The 15,969-nt window shown below is 48.8% G+C and overlaps 1 protein-coding gene across 3 annotated transcripts in view; it reads right to left on the bottom strand.

Annotated features, from left to right (window-relative positions):
- The window catches only part of RAVER1 (ribonucleoprotein, PTB binding 1), a 159,962-nt gene that overhangs the window by 95,075 nt on the left and 48,918 nt on the right, over positions 1–15,969 (bottom strand). For all 3 annotated transcript variants that reach the window (XM_063931463.1, XM_063931465.1, XM_063931464.1), the window contains exon 5: positions 4,832–4,961. In XM_063931463.1, the coding sequence (XP_063787533.1) occupies positions 4,832–4,961 (130 nt within the window). The remainder of the gene's footprint in view (positions 1–4,831; positions 4,962–15,969) is intronic.

The following is a 15,969-nucleotide window of genomic DNA, read 5'->3' as shown; positions in this document are numbered from 1 at the left end:
AATCAGATATGGGCTCTTATATGATAAAGCCGCCAATTCTGATACTCTCCTGGCTGAAGCCAGGGCCAGTAGCATGGTTACTTTCCATGTAAGATACTTCAACTCCACCGATTTGAGCGGCTCAAACCAATGGGATTTGAGAAAATCCAAGACTACATTAAGATCCCACGGTGCCACTGGGGGCACAACCGGGGGGCTGTATATGTAGTACTCCTTTTACAAAAGTCTGGACTTCAGGAACTGAAGCCAATTCTTTCTGGAAGAAAATCGACAGGGCCGAAATTTGAACCTTAATGGACCCCAATTTGAGGCCCATAGACAATCCTGTTTGCAGGAAATGTAGGAATCGACCCAGTTGAAATTCCTTCGTGGGGGCCTTCCTGGCCTCACACCACGCAACATATTTTCTCCAAATGCGGTGATAATGTTGTGCAGTCACCTCCTTCCTGGCTTTTACCAGTGTAGGAATGACCTCTTCCGGAATGCCTTTTTCCCTTAGAATTCGGCGTTCAACCGCCATGCCGTCAAACGCAGCCGCGGTAAGTCTTGGAATAGACACGGTCCCTGCTGAAGCAGGTCCAGTCTTAGAGGTAGAGGCCACGGATCCTCCGTGAGCATCTCTTGAAGTTCCGGGTACCAAGTTCTTCTTGGCCAATCCGGAGCCACTAGTATCGTTCTTACTCCCTTTTGCCGTATAATTCTCAGTACTTTTGGTATGAGAGGCAGAGGAGGGAACACATACACTGACTGGAACACCCACGGTGTTACCAGAGCGTCCACAGCTATTGCCTGAGGGCCTCTTGACCTGGCGCAATACCGGTCCAGTTTTTTGTTGAGGCGGGACGCCATCATATCCACCATTGGTTTTTCCCAACGGTTCACAATCATGTGGAAGACTTCTGGATGAAGTCCCCACTCTCCCGGGTGTAGATCGTGTCTGCTGAGGAAGTCTGCTTCCCAGTTGTCCACTCCCGGAATGAATACTGCTGACAGTGCTATCACATGATCTTCCGCCCAGCGAAGAATCCTTGCAGCTTCTGCCATTGCTGTCCTGCTTCTTGTGCCGCCCTGTCTGTTTACGTGGGCGACTGCCGTGATGTTGTCCGACTGGATCAACACCGGCTGACCCTGAAGCAGGGGTTTTGCCAGACTTAGAGCATTGTAAATCGCTCTTAGCTCCAGTATATTTATGTGAAGAGACATCTCCAGGCTTGACCATACTCCCTGGAAGTTTCTTCCCTGTGTGACCGCTCCCCAGCCTCTCAGACTGGCATCCGTGGTCACCAGGACCCAGTCCTGTATGCCGAATCTGCGGCCCTCTAACAGATGAGCACTCTGCAACCACCACAGAAGAGACACCCTTGTCCGTGGCCATAAGGTTATCCGCTGATGCATCTGCAGATGCGATCCGGACCATTTGTCCAGCAGATCCCACTGAAAAGTTCGTGCGTGGAATCTGCCGAATGGAATCGCTTCGTAAGAAGCCACCATCTTTCCCAGGACTCTTGTGCATTGATGCACAGACACTGTCCCTGGTTTTAGGAGGTTCCTGACAAGTTCGGATAACTCCCTGGCTTTCTCCTCCGGAAGAAACACCTTTTTCTGAACCGTGTCCAGAATCATTCCCAGGAACAGCAGACGTGTCGTCGGGGTCAACTGAGATTTTGGAAAATTCAGAATCCACCCGTGTTGTTGCAGCACTAGTTGGGTTAGTGCTACTCCGTCCTCCAGCTGTTCTCTGGACCTTGCCCTTATCAGGAGATCGTCCAAGTAAGGGATAATTAATACGCCTCTTCTTCGCAGAAGAATCATCATTTCGGCCATTACCTTGGTAAAGACCCGAGGTGCCGTGGACAATCCAAACGGCAGCGTCTGAAACTGATAATGACAGTTTTGCACCACGAACCTGAGGTACCCTTGATGTGAAGGGCAAATTGGGACATGCAGGTAAGCATCCTTTATGTCCAGGGACACCATAAAGTCCCCTTCTTCCAGATTCGCTATCACTGCTCTGAGTGACTCCATCTTGAACTTGAATTTTTGTATGTACAGGTTCAAAGATTTCAGATTTAGAATAGGTCTTACCGAGCCGTCCGGCTTCGGTACCACAAATAGCGTGGAGTAATACCCCTTTCCCTGTTGTAGGAGGGGTACCTTGACTATCACCTGCTGAGAAAACAGCTTGTGAATGGCTTCCAATACCGTCGCCCTGTCTGAGGGAGACGTTGGCAAAGCAGACTTTAGGAACCGGCGAGGGGGAGACTTCTCGAATTCCAACCTGTAACCCTGAGATACTACCTGCAGAATCCAGGGGTCCACCTGTGAGCAAGCCCACTGTGCGCTGAAATTCTTGAGTCGACCCCCCACCGCTCCTGAGTCCGCTTGTAAGGCCCCAGCGTCATGCTGAGGGCTTTGCAGAACCCTGGGAGGGCTTCTGTTCCTGGGCAGGGGCTGCTTGCTGCCCTCTCTTACCCCTTCCTCTGCCCCGAGGCAGATATGACTGTCCTTTTGTCCGCTTGTTCTTATAGGACCGAAAGGACTGCGGCTGAAAAGACGGTGTCTTTTTCTGTTGGGAGGGGGTCTGAGGTAAAAAAGTGGATTTTCTGGCAGTTGCCGTGGCCACCAGATCCGATAGACCGACGCCAAATAATTCCTCCCCTTTATACGGCAATACTTTCATATGTCGTTTGGAATCCGCATCACCTGACCACTGTCGCGTCCATAAACTCCTTCTGGCAGATATGGACATCGCATTTACTCTCGATGCCAGAGTGCAAATATCTCTCTGCGCATCTCGCATATAAAGGAAAGCATCCTTTAATTGCTCTATAGTCAATAAAATACTGTCCCTATCCAGGGTATCAATATTTTCAGTCAGGGAATCCAACCAGACGACCCCAGCACTGCACATCCAGGCTGAGGCGATGGCTGGTCGCAGTATAACACCAGTATGTGTGTATATACTTTTTAGGGTAGTTTCCAGTCTCCTATCCGCTGGATCCCTGAGGGCGGCCGTATCAGGAGACGGTAACGCCACTTATTTTGATAAGCGTGTGAGCGCCTTATCCACCCTAGGGGGTGTTTCCCAGCGCGCCCTAACCTCTGGCGGGAAAGGGTATAATGCTAATAACTTTTTTGAAATTAGCATTTTTCTATCTGGGTTAACCCACGCTTCATCACATACATCAATTAATTCCTCTGATTCAGGAAAAACTACAGGTAGTTTTTTCACCCCCCACATAATACCCCTTTTTGTGGTACTTGCAGTATCAGAGATATGCAAAGCCTCCTTCATTGCCGTGATCATATAACGTGTGGCCCTACTTGAAAATACGTTTGTTTCATCACCGTCGACACTAGATTCAGTGTCTGTGTCTGGGTCTGTGTCGACCGACTGAGGTAAAGGGCGCTTTACAGCCCCTGACGGTGTCTGAGACGCCTGGGCAGGTACTAACTGGTTTGCCGGCCGTCTCATGTCGTCAACTGATTTTTGTAATGTGCTGACATTATCACGTAATTCCACAAACAAAGCCATCAATTCCGGTGTCGACTCCCTGGGGGGTGACATCACCATTATCGCCAATTGCTCTGCCTCCACACCAACATCGTCCTCATACATGTCGACACGTACCGACACAGCAGACACACAGGGAATGCTCTTATCGAAGACAGGACCCCACTAGCCCAGGGGAGACAGAGGGAGAGTTTGCCAGCACACACCCAAGCGCTATAATATATATGGGAACAACCTTATATAAGTGTTGTTCCTTATAGCAGCTTAAATATATCCAATATATCGCCAAAAAATGCCCCCCCTCTCTGTTTTACCCTGTTTCTGTAGTGCAGTGCAGGGGAGAGTCCTGGGAGCCTTCCTCACAGCGGAGCTGAGCAGGAAAATGGCGCTGTGTGCTGAGGAGAATAAGCCCCGCCCCCTATTTCGGCGGGCTTTCCTCCCGTAGTTTTAGATAACTGGCATGGGTTAAATACATACATATAGCCTCAATGGCTATATGTGATGTATTCTTTTGCCATAAGGTATTAAAATATTGCTGCCCAGGGCGCCCCCAGCAGCGCCCTGCACCCTCCGTGACCGCTTGGTGTGAAGTGTGTGACAACAATGGCGCACAGCTGCAGTGCTGTGCGCTACCTTCATGAAGACTGAAGAGCCTTCTGCCGCCTGTTTCCGGACCTTCAATCTGCAGCATCTGTAAGGGGGGTCGGCGGCGCGGCTCCGGGACGAACCCCAGGGTGAGACCTGTGTTCCGACTCCCTCTGGAGCTAATGGTGTCCAGTAGCCTAAGAATCCAATCCATCCTGCACGCAGGTGAGTTGAAATTCTCTCCCCTAAGTCCCTCGATGCAGTGAGCCTGTTGCCAGCAGGACTCACTGAAAATAAAAAACCTAAAAAACTTTTTCTAAGCAGCTCTTTAGGAAAGCCACCTAGATTGCACCCTGCTCGGACGGGCACAAAAACCTAACTGAGGCTTGGAGGAGGGTCATGGGGGGAGGAGCCAGTACACACCACCTAATCCTAAAGCTTTATTTTTGTGCCCTGTCTCCTGCGGAGCCGCTATTCCCCATGGTCCTGACGGAGTCCCCAGCATCCACTTAGGACGTTAGAGAAATATGAAATAGTGTTTTAGAACATCATATGGCTAAAATAAAAAAACACATCTCCTAGGAACTTAACATATACTCAAAGGAGGAGGTTCAGTAACAGAAGGTCATCCACCACTCTTTGAAAGTTCAAGGACAACATTTAATTGAAAGTCAAACAACTCAAAATGCCCAATTGTGAAGTCTGACAAATACAAGGCACCTAGATACGGACCTTGCTTGTTCCCAGCTGGCCCGTGGAGTAAGGGATTTAGCAGGAGCTGCAGTGTGGCTGAAGAACCCAGACTGTTCAGGATCTGGAGCATATTTGGCTCTGGGAGAAGACCATTTCCACGATTTAATGCCTTTTGAAAAGGAATAAATGAGTCATTTAAGCACAAATACAGATGAGGTTATTATTTATGCATCAAATATCCACTTGGTGTTTTCCTCTCCAATCCAGCCTCTGAAATGAAAAAGGTATGTTCGAATGTTCATGTGAATGGAAAAGGACTTAAAATGTCCTCTGTAGATCGTTCAAATTAGCCCAGTGTTCTTCACATTACTCCATTAATAAAACAGTTATTAGATTTCTAATTCAATCCCATTTATCCTAGACTGCGCTAATCCTCAACCAATCGGACAGGTGCATATATGGGGAGAGAAGGGTAATAGTGTAGCACAGTTTATTCAAAAAAGAGTTAAAAACAGACAATTTCTAATAGCGTACCATGAATACTGGTGTATAGTGCTCAACAACTCGAGCATATACAAAGACCTTTTGTATGTACCTCCCGGGAACAGAAATCCACCAACAGAGTCCTGGTTTTGGTAGGCTCTCCTGCTATACGTGTCCTAACGACCAATGCGTTTCGGCTCAAATAAGGCCTTTATCAAGGTGTACTGGGCTGCAGTGCCGGAGGATCCATTTATCCCCCTTCCAGGACTGCCATTGGCGGGTTCGTCTGGGGGAGAGTCAGTCACAATTAACCTGTAAATATAAATGTAGAATGCTTTGAATTTGTTAGATCTTTATTTATCTATTATTCTATTATCCTTACTAGTAGGTGCAGCGAAACATTAGTTGGTAATATAGTGGTTAAAAAACAAACAAACAAAACACAACTTTAATTACTGGTCACGCTGGTTCCCGCGATTTCCAGTATATTGCCAGAAGTCACAGTTGCGCCCCTGCACTAAACTGCTTCGGCCAGGTCCCTCCCTGCATCCTTCAGTGAGGGTTCCCCCTTCCCCGGGTCTCTCCCGGCTCAGCCCTGTCTCCTGGCGGTGATTTGTCTATGTGCCGCCGGACCAGAAGTGCATTATGGCACTTACGCACATCTTAAAAATACCATTAACTATATTTAATATCTAAACGAAGCCCCTGGTACAGAGCCGAGAGAGACTCAGAGGTGGGGGGGAAGGGAGAAACGACATCCCTCACTAAAGGGTGCGGGGAGGTACACGGCCGAAGCAATTTAGTGTGAGCACCTTACCACGATTTCCGGCAAAATACTGAAGTAACGGGAACCAGTGTGACCTGTAATTACAGTTTTTATAAAAATAGATTCTCCAGCACTGCAGCCCAGTACACCTTGACAAAGGCCTTTTTGAGCCGAAACGCGTTGGTGAGGACACATAGCGGAACAGCCTATCAGAACCAGGACTCTGTTGGTGGATTTCCATTACAGGGAGGTACCTTTAAAAGGTCTTTGTATATGCTTTGTATATTTGTATATGCTCGACTTGGCGAGCACTATACACCATTATTCATGGTACACTGCTATAAATTGAGTCTGTTTTTAACTCTTTTTTTAAATAAAGGGTGTTACACTATTACCCTTTTCTTCTCTCCATAGATGCACCTGTCTGACTGGTTGAGGATTGGAGGGGTCTATGATAAATGGGATTGAAATAATAAGAATTTACTCACCGGTAATTCTATTTCTCGTAGTCCGTAGTGGATGCTGGGACTCCGTAAGGACCATGGGGAATAGCGGCTCCGCAGGAGACTGGGCACAACTAAAAGAAAGCTTTAGACTACTGGTGTGCACTGGCTTCTCCCACTATGACCCTCCTCCAGACTTCAGTTAGGATACTGTGCCCGGAAGAGCTGACACAATAAGGAAGGATTTTGAATCCCGGGTAAGACTCATACCAGCCACACCGTATAACTCGTGATACAATACCCAGTTAACAGTATGATAACTGAGCCTCTCAACAGATGGCTCAACAATAACCCTTTAGTTAAACAATAACTATATACAAGTATTGCAGACAATCCGCACTTGGGATGGGCGTCCAGCATCCACTACGGACTACGAGAAATAGAATTACCGGTGAGTAAATTCTTATTTTCTCTGACGTCCTAGAGGATGCTGGGGACTCCGTAAGGACCATGGGGTTTATACCAAAGCATCCAATCGGGCGGGACAGTGCGTATGACTCTGCAGCACCGACTGAGCAAACGCTAGGTCCTCATCAGCCAGGTTATCAAACTTGTAGAATTTAGCAAAAGTGTTTGACCCCGACCAAGTCGCCGCTCGGCAAAGTTGTAATGCCGAGACGCCTCGGGCAGCCGCCCAAGAAGTACCCACCTTCCTAGTGGAATGGGCCTTAACCGAATTTGGTACCGGCAATCCAGCCGTAGAATGAGCCTGCTGAATCGTATTACAGATCCAGCGAGCAATAGTCTGCTTCGAAGCAGGAGCGCCAATCTTATTGGCCGCATACAGGACAAACAGAGCCTCTGTTGTCCTAATTCTAGCCGTCCTGGCTACATAAATTTAAGGCCCTGACTACGTCCAGGGATCTGGAATCCTCCAGGTCACTTGTAGCCACAGGCACCACAATAGGTTGATTCATATGGAACGAAGAAACCACTTTAGGCAAAAATTGAGGACGTGTCCTCAATTCAGCTCGATCCACATGAAAAATCAAGTAGGGGCTCTTGTGTGACAAAGCCGCCAATTCTGACACTCGCCTTGCTGATGCCAAGGCCAACAACATGACCACCTTCCAGGTAAGAAATTTCAACTCAACCTTAAGCGGTTCAAACCAGTGTGATTTTAGGAACTGCAACACCACGTTCAGGTCCCATGGTGCCACTGGAGGCACAAAAGGGGGCTGGATGTGCAGCACTCCCTTTACAAACATCTGGACTTCTGGAAGAGAAGCCAATTCCTTCTAAAAGAAAATCGAGAGGGCCGAAATCTGTACCTTAACAGAGCCTAATTTCAGGCCCATATCCACTCCTGTCTGCAGGAAGTGGAGAAGACGACCCAGATGAAAATCTTCCGTAGGTGCATTCTTGGTCTCACACCAAGACACATACTTTCGCCAGATACGGTGATAATGTTTTACAGTCACCTCCTTCCTAGCCTTTATTAAAGTAGGGATGACCTCTTCCGGAATCCCCTTTTTCGCTAGGATTCGGCGTTCAACCGCCATGCCGTCAAACGTAACCGCGGTAAGCCTTGAAATACACAGGGCCCCTGTTGCAACAGGTCTTCCCTCAGAGGAAGAGGCTAGGGATCTCCTGTGAGCATCTCTTGTAGATCAGAGTACCAGGCCCTTCGAGGCCAGTCTGGGACAACGAGTATCGTCTGTACTCTTCGTCTTATGATCCTCAACACTTTTGTGATGAGAGGAAGAGGAGGAAACACGTAGACCGATTTGAGCACCCACGGTGTTACCAGAGCGTCTACTGCTACTGCCTGAGGGTCCCGAGACCTGGCGCAATACCTCAGAAGTTTTTTGTTGAGGCGTGACGCCATCATGTCTATTTGAGGAGTTCCCCAAAGACGTGTTACGTCTGCAAAGACTTCTTGATGAAGTCCCCACTCTCCTGGATGGAGATCGTGTCTGCTGAGGAAGTCTGCTTCCCAGTTGTCCACTCCCGGAATTAAGACAGCCGACAGAGCGCTTACATGATTTTCCGCCCAGCGAAGGATCCTTATGGCTTCCGCCATCGCAACTCTGCTTCTTGTCCCGCCTTGGCGGTTCACATGAGCCACTGCTGTGACATTGTCTGATTGAATCAGAACCGGTAGGTTTCGAAGAAAACTCTCCGCTTGTCGAAGGCCGTTGTAAATGGCCCTGAGTTCCAACACATTGATGTGTAGACAGGACTCCTGGTCTGACCAAAAGACCCTGAATTTTTTTTCCCTGTGTGACCGCTCCCCATCCTCGGAGGCTCGCGTCTGTGGTAACCAGGCTCCAATCCTGAATTCCGAACCTGCGACCCTCCAGGAGGTGAGCACTTTGCAACCACCACAGGAGGGACACTTGTCCCTGGGGACAGTTATTTTCCGATGTAAGTGCAGATGGGACCCAGGCCACTTGTCCAGAAGGTCCCATTGAAAAGTCCTTGCATGGAACCTTCCGAAGGGAATGGCCTCGTAGGCCACCACTATTTTCCCCAGAACTCGAGTGCATTGGTGAACTGACACCCTTTTCGGTTTTAGCAGGTCTCTGACCATGTTCTGATGTCTTGGGCTCTCTCTATTGGGAGGAAGACCTTCATTTGTTCCGTATCCAGTATCATACCTAGGAACGGTAGTCGAGTTGTCGGAATCAACTGTGACTTCGGTAGATTTAGAATCCAACCGTGTTGCTGGAGCACTCTCAGAGAGAACGCCACACTGCTCAGCAATTTCTCCCTTGATCTCGCTTTTATCAGGAGATCGTCCAAGTATGGTATAATTGTGACTCCATGCTTGCGCAGGACCACCATCATTTCCGCCATTATCTTGGTGAAAATCCTCGGGGCCGTGGAGAGTCCAAACGGCAACGTCTGAAATTGGTAATGACAATCCTGTACAGCGAATCTCAAGTATTCCTGATGGGGGGCATATATGGGGACATGAAGGTACGCATCCTTTATGTTCAGAGACACCATAAACTCCCCCTCCTCCATGTTGGCTATTATTGCTCTGAGAGATTCCATTTTGAATTTGAATCTTTTTATGTACAGGTTTAGGGATTTCAGATTCAAAATAGGTCTGACCGAACCGTCCGGTTTCGGGACCACAAATAGGGTTGAGTAGTAACCTCTTCCCTGCTGGTGCAGGGGAACCTTGATTATCACTTGCTGTATACACAGCATTTGAATTGCAGCTAACACTATATCCCTTTCCGATGTGGAAGCTGGTAGGGCCGATATAAAAATCGGCGCGGGGGCACCTCCTCGAATTCCAATTTGTAACCCTGGGAAACTATTTCCAACACCCAGGGGTTCAGGTCCGAACGGACCCAGGCCTGACTGAAAAGTCGAAGACGTGCCCCCACCGGTGCGGACTCCCTCAGGGGAGCCCCAGCGTCATGCTGTGGGTTTTGGAGCAGCCGAGGAGGACTTTTGTTCCTGGGCACCTGCCGAAGCAGGTGCTCTCTTGCCTCTGCCCTTACCTCTGGCGAGGAAAGAGGATCCCCGACCTCTTTTGGACTTGTGCGACCGAACGGACTGCATCTGATAGGGTGTTACTTTCTTTTGCTGTTGGGGAATATATGGTAAAAAATTTGATTTACCTGCTGTAGCTGTGGAAACCAGGTCCGTCAGCCCATCCCCAAACAATACATTACCCTTATAGGGTAGTACTTCCATATGTTTTTTGGAATCCGCATCACCCGTCCATTGGCGAGTCCATAAGGATCTTCTCGCTGATAGACATGGCATTGGCCCTAGAAGCTAGCAATCCAATGTCCCTTTGAGCATCCCTCATAAATTTGACTGCGTCTTTAATATGGGCTAGAGTTAAGAATATAGTATCCTTATCCATATTATCAAATTGATCTGTCAGCTCATCTGTCCAAGCTGCAATCGCGCTACACACCCATGCCGACGCAATTGTCGGTCTTAACACAGCACCCGTATGAGAATAAATACACTTTAAGGTAGTTTCTTGCCTGCGATCTGCAGGGTCCTTAAGGGCTGCTGTGTCAGGAGACGGTAGCGCCACTTTCTTGGACAAGCACGTCAGGGCCTTGTCCACAGTGGGGGGTGATTCCCAAATCTCCCTGTCCTGCTTAGGGAAGGGGTATGCCATATAAATTCTTTTGGGGATCTGCGGTCTCTTATCCGGTGTCTCCCAAGCTTTTCCAAAGAAATCATTCAATTCATGAGATGTGGGAAAGTTAATAATCTGTTTCTTTTCCTTAAACATGTGTACCCTTGTGTCGGGGACCGAGGGTTCATCCTCAATATGCAACACATCCCTTATTGCCACAATCATAAACTGAATGGTTTTAGTCACCCTAGGGTGCAATTTTACTTCGTCGTAGTCGACACTGGAATCAGAATCCGTGTCGGTAGTAGTGTCTTGTGTTAAGGGACGCTTTTGAGACCCCGACGGGCCCTGTGAGTTGGTCCAATCCGAGGATTGACCCCCTGATGTCCCACCTAATTCAGCCTTATCAAGCCTTTTATGTAAAGATGCCACATTTGCATATAACATATGCCACATGTCCATCCAATCCGGAGTCGGCACAATCGACGGGGACACCACTCATTTGCTCCACCTCCTCCTTGGAGAAGCCTTCCGCCTCAGACATGTCGACACACACGTACCGACACCCCACACACACAGGGATTAACCTATAAGGGGACAAAACCCCAACCAGGCCCTAAGGAGAGACAGAGAGAGAGTATGCCAGCACACAACAGCGCTTAAAAACACTGGAAAAAAAATATGACCAGATAGCGCTTTTCTATATATAATATGCCAATTCCCACTCACTGCGTCGCTAATGTGCCCCCCTCCTCTTTTTTCCAGCCTATGAAGTTCAGCAGGGGAGAGACCAGGGAGCCAGCGTTTTCCTCATGCAGCTTCTGTGGAGAAAATGGCGCTGGTTAGTGCTGAGGATCAAGCCCCGCCCGCCCGACGGCGGGCTTCGGTCCCAGTGATTTTTTCATAAAAAATAAGATTTTACTCACCGGTAAATCTATTTCTCGTAGTCCATAGTGGATGCTGGGACTCTGTAAGGACCATGGGGAATAGCGGCTCCGCAGGAGACTGGGCACAACTAAAAGAAAGCTTTAGGTCTACCTGGTGTGCACTGGCTCCTCCCTCTATGACCCTCCTCCAGACCTCAGTTAGGATACTGTGCCCGGAAGAGCTGACACAATAAGGAAGGATTTTGAATCCCGGGTAAGACTCATACCAGCCACACCAATCACACCGTATAACTCGTGATACTATACCCAGTTAACAGTATGAACAATAACTGAGCCTCTCAACAGATGGCTCAATAACCCTTTAGTTAAACAATAACTATATACAAGTATTGCAGACAATCCGCACTTGGGATGGGCGCCCAGCATCCACTACGGACCACGAGAAATACATTTACCGGTGAGTAAAATCTTATTTTCTCTGACGTCCTAAGTGGATGCTGGGACTCCGTAAGGACCATGGGGATTATACCAAAGCTCCCAAACGGGCGGGAGAGTGCGGATGACTCTGCAGCACCGAATGGGCAAACTCTAGGTCCTCCTCAGCCAGGGTATCAAACTTGTAGAATTTAGCAAGTGTGTTTGACCCCGACCAAGTAGCTGCTCGGCAAAGTTGTAGAGCAGAGACCCCTCGGGCAGCCGCCCAAGAAGAGCCCACCTTCCTCGTGGAATGGGCTTTCACTGATTTAGGATGCGGCAGTCCAGCCGCAGAATGTGCAAGCTGAATTGTACTACAGATCCAGCGAGCAATAGTCTGCTTTGAAGCAGGAGCACCCAGCTTGTTGGGTGCATACAGGATAAACAACGAGTCAGTTTTCCTGACACTAGCTGTCCTGGAAACATAAATTTTCAGGGCCCTGACTACGTCCAACAACTTGGAAGCCTCCTAGTCTTTAGTAGCCGCAGGCACCACAATAGGTTGGTTCAAATGAAAGGCTGATACCACCTTAGGGAGAAACTGGGGACGAGTCCTCAATTCTGCCCTATCCATATGGAAAATCAGATAACATTTTACATGACAAAGCCGCCAATTCTGACACACGCCTGGCCGAAGCCAAGGCCAACAGCATGACCACTTTCCACGTGAGATATTTTAATTCCACGGTTTTAAGTGGCTCAAACCAATGTGACTTTATGAAATCCAACACCACGTTGAGATCCCAAGGTGCCACTGGAGGCACAAAAGGGGGCTGAACAACAAAAGAAACTACTTGTTCAGCGCCTCAAACAAATCAATCATTTAAATAAAACCAACAAATTAAGGTACAACAGGCTCCTGAGACACTGCGCTTGCCACACCACTATGTGAGATGGATTGGAAGACTATAGAGCAAGAAAAGTGGCTGCGCTGTGTGTCAGCAGCTATATAAAATAGAGAGCACAACGTATAAAATGTAAAGAATTTATTCTCTTAATCAATATAGTTATAAAACATGTAGGTTAATAATACACCTATATCTGTCTCAGGTGATATAAAGGTTCAGCCGTGTGATAAAAATGGCTATCCAATATATTAAATCCTAATTGTGCAATAGGGAGGGAACAGGAGAATTTGTAGATGTAGTTCCAGATAAATGTAAACATATACTACCTCTCCGGCAAGGGCTGGTATAAACTTGGCCGGGCGTCTCCGGCTAGTGAGTCCTGCGTTGCCCGATGTTCTGCACAGAGGAGAGGAGTATTGCGGTGCCCAGTGCCGAGCACCTCCCAATAGAAAGATGAATAATCGTCTCCTGTATTCCTGATCGCCAGCCGGCGATGAAGCAAGCTGCTGAAATGCACAATGTGATTGCACAGCGGAGCGGAAAGGTGGGTGACCCAATGCTGAGTACCTGCCGCCAGGAGGAAATGTGCGGTCGTCTCCTGTTCTCGTGATCGCTGGCCGGCGGTGATAGCAAGCTGCTGTCGGAGAGTCAAAGGCGGTTTCTTGCCGCGGTCAGCCGGTCAGCTGGATGGAAGAGAAGCGGTGATAGCAAGCTGCTGTCGGAGAGTCAAAGGCGGTTTCTTACCGCGGTCAGCCGGGCAGCTGGATGGAAGAGAAGCTGTGCAATCCACACAGCTTCTCTTCCATCCAGCTGACCGGCTGACCGCGGCAAGAAACCGCCTTTGACTCTCCGACAGCAGCTTGCTATCACCGCCGGCCAGCGATCACGAGAACAGGAGACGACCGCACATTTCCTCCTGGCGGCAGGTACTCAGCATTGGGTTACCGACCTTTCCGCTCCGCTGTGCAATCACATTGTGCATTTCAGCAGCTTGCTTCATCGCCGGCTGGCGATCAGGAATACAGGAGACGATTACACATCTCTTTCTATTGGGAGGTGCTCGGCACTGGGCACCGCAATACTCCTCTCCTCTGTGCACAACATCGGGCAACGCAGGACTCACTAGCCGGGGACGCCCGGCCAAGTTTATACCAGCCCTTGCCGGAGAGGTAGTATAGGTTTACATTTATCTGGAACTACATCTACAAATTCTCCTGTTCCCTCCCTATTGCACAATTAGGATTTAATATATTGGATAGCCATTTTTATCACACGGCTGAACCTTTATATCACCTGAGACAGATATAGGTGTATTATTAACCTACATGTTTTATAACTATATTGATTAAGAGAATAAATTCTTTACATTTTATACGTTGTGCTCTCTATTTTATATAGCTGCTGACACACAGCGCAGCCACTTTTCTTGCTCTACAAAAGGGGGCTGAATATGCAGCACTCCCTTAACAAAAGTCTGAACTTCAGGCAGTGAAGCCAGTTCTCTCTGGAAGAAAATCGATAGAGCCGAAATCTGGACCTTAATGGAACCCAATTTTAGGCCCATAGTCACCCCTGACTGTAGGAAGTGCAGAAAACGGCCCAGCTGAAATTCCTCCGTTGGGGCCTTCCTGGCCTCACACCACGCAACATATTTTCGCCAAATGCGGTGATAATGGTTTGCGGTCACCTCTTTCCTAGCTTTAATCAGCGTAGGAATGACTTCCTCCGGAATGCCCTTTTACTTCAGGATCCGGCGTTCAACCGCCATGCCGTCAAACGCAGCCGCGGTAAGTCTTGGAACAGACAGGGCCCCTGCTGCAGCAGGTTCTGTCTGAGCGGCTGAGGCCATGGGTCCTCTGAGATCATTTCTTGAAGTTCCGGGTACCAAGCTCTTCTTGGCCAATCTGGAACAATGAGTATAGTTCTTACTCCTCTTCTCCTTATTATCCTCAGTACCTTGGGTATGAGAGGAAGAGGGGGGAACACATAAACCGACCGGTACACCCACGGTGTCACTAGAGCGTCCACAGCTATCGCCTGAGGGTCTCTTGACCTGGCTCAATATCTTTCTAGCTTTTTGTTTAGGCGGGACGCCATCATGTCCACCTGTGGCCTTTCCCAACGGTTTACAATCAGTTGGAAGACTTCTGGGTGAAGTCCCCACTCTCCCGGGTGGAGGTCGTGCCTGCTGAGGAAGTCTGCTTCACAGTTGTCCACTCCCGGAATGAACACTGCTGACAGTGCTAACACGTGATTTTCCACCCAACGGAGAATCCTTGTGGCTTCTACCATCGCCGTCCTGCTTCTTGTGCCGCCCTGTCTGTTTACATGGGCGACTGCCGTGATGTTGTCTGACTGGATCAGTACCGGCTGGTTTTGAAGCAGGGGTTTTGCCTGATTTAGGGCATTGTAAATGGCCCTTAGTTCCAGAATATTTATGTGCAGGGAAGTCTCCTGACTTGACCATAGTCCTTGGAAGTTTCTTCCCTGTGTGACTGCCCCCCAGCCTCGAAGGCTGGCATCCGTGGTCACCAGGACCCAGTCCTGTATGCCAAATCTGCGGCCCTCTTGAAGATGAGCACTTTGCAGCCACCACAGCAGAGACACCCTGGTCCTTGGAGACAGGGTTATCAGCCGATGCATCTGAAGATGCGATCCGAACCACTTGTCCAACAGGTCCCACTGAAAAGTCCTTGCATGGAACCTGCCGGATGGAATTGCTTCGTAGGAAGCTACCATCTTTCCCAGGACTCGCGTGCAGTGATGCACAGACACCTGTTTTGGTTTTAGGAGGTCTCTGACTAGAGATGACAGCTCCTTGGCCTTCTCCTCCGGGAGAAACACTTTTTTCTGTTCTGTGTCCAGAACCATCCCCAGGAACAGTAGACGTGTCGTAGGGACCAGCTGTGACTTTGGAATATTTAGAATCCAACCCTGCTGTTGTAGCACCTCCCGAGATAGTGCTACCCGACCAACAACTGCTCCCTGGACCTCGCCTTTATCAGGATATCGTCCAAGTACGGGATAATTAAAACTCCCTTTTTTCGAAGGAGTATCATCATTTCGGCCATTACCTTAGTAAATACCCTCGGTGCCGTGGACAGACCAAACGGCAACGTCTGGAATTGGTAATGACAATCCTGTACCACAAATCTGAGG

Source organism: Pseudophryne corroboree, chromosome 6, assembly GCF_028390025.1.
Source record: "Pseudophryne corroboree isolate aPseCor3 chromosome 6, aPseCor3.hap2, whole genome shotgun sequence".
NCBI lineage: Eukaryota > Metazoa > Chordata > Amphibia > Anura > Myobatrachidae > Pseudophryne > Pseudophryne corroboree.
This window is presented reverse-complemented; position numbering and strand designations above follow the sequence as displayed.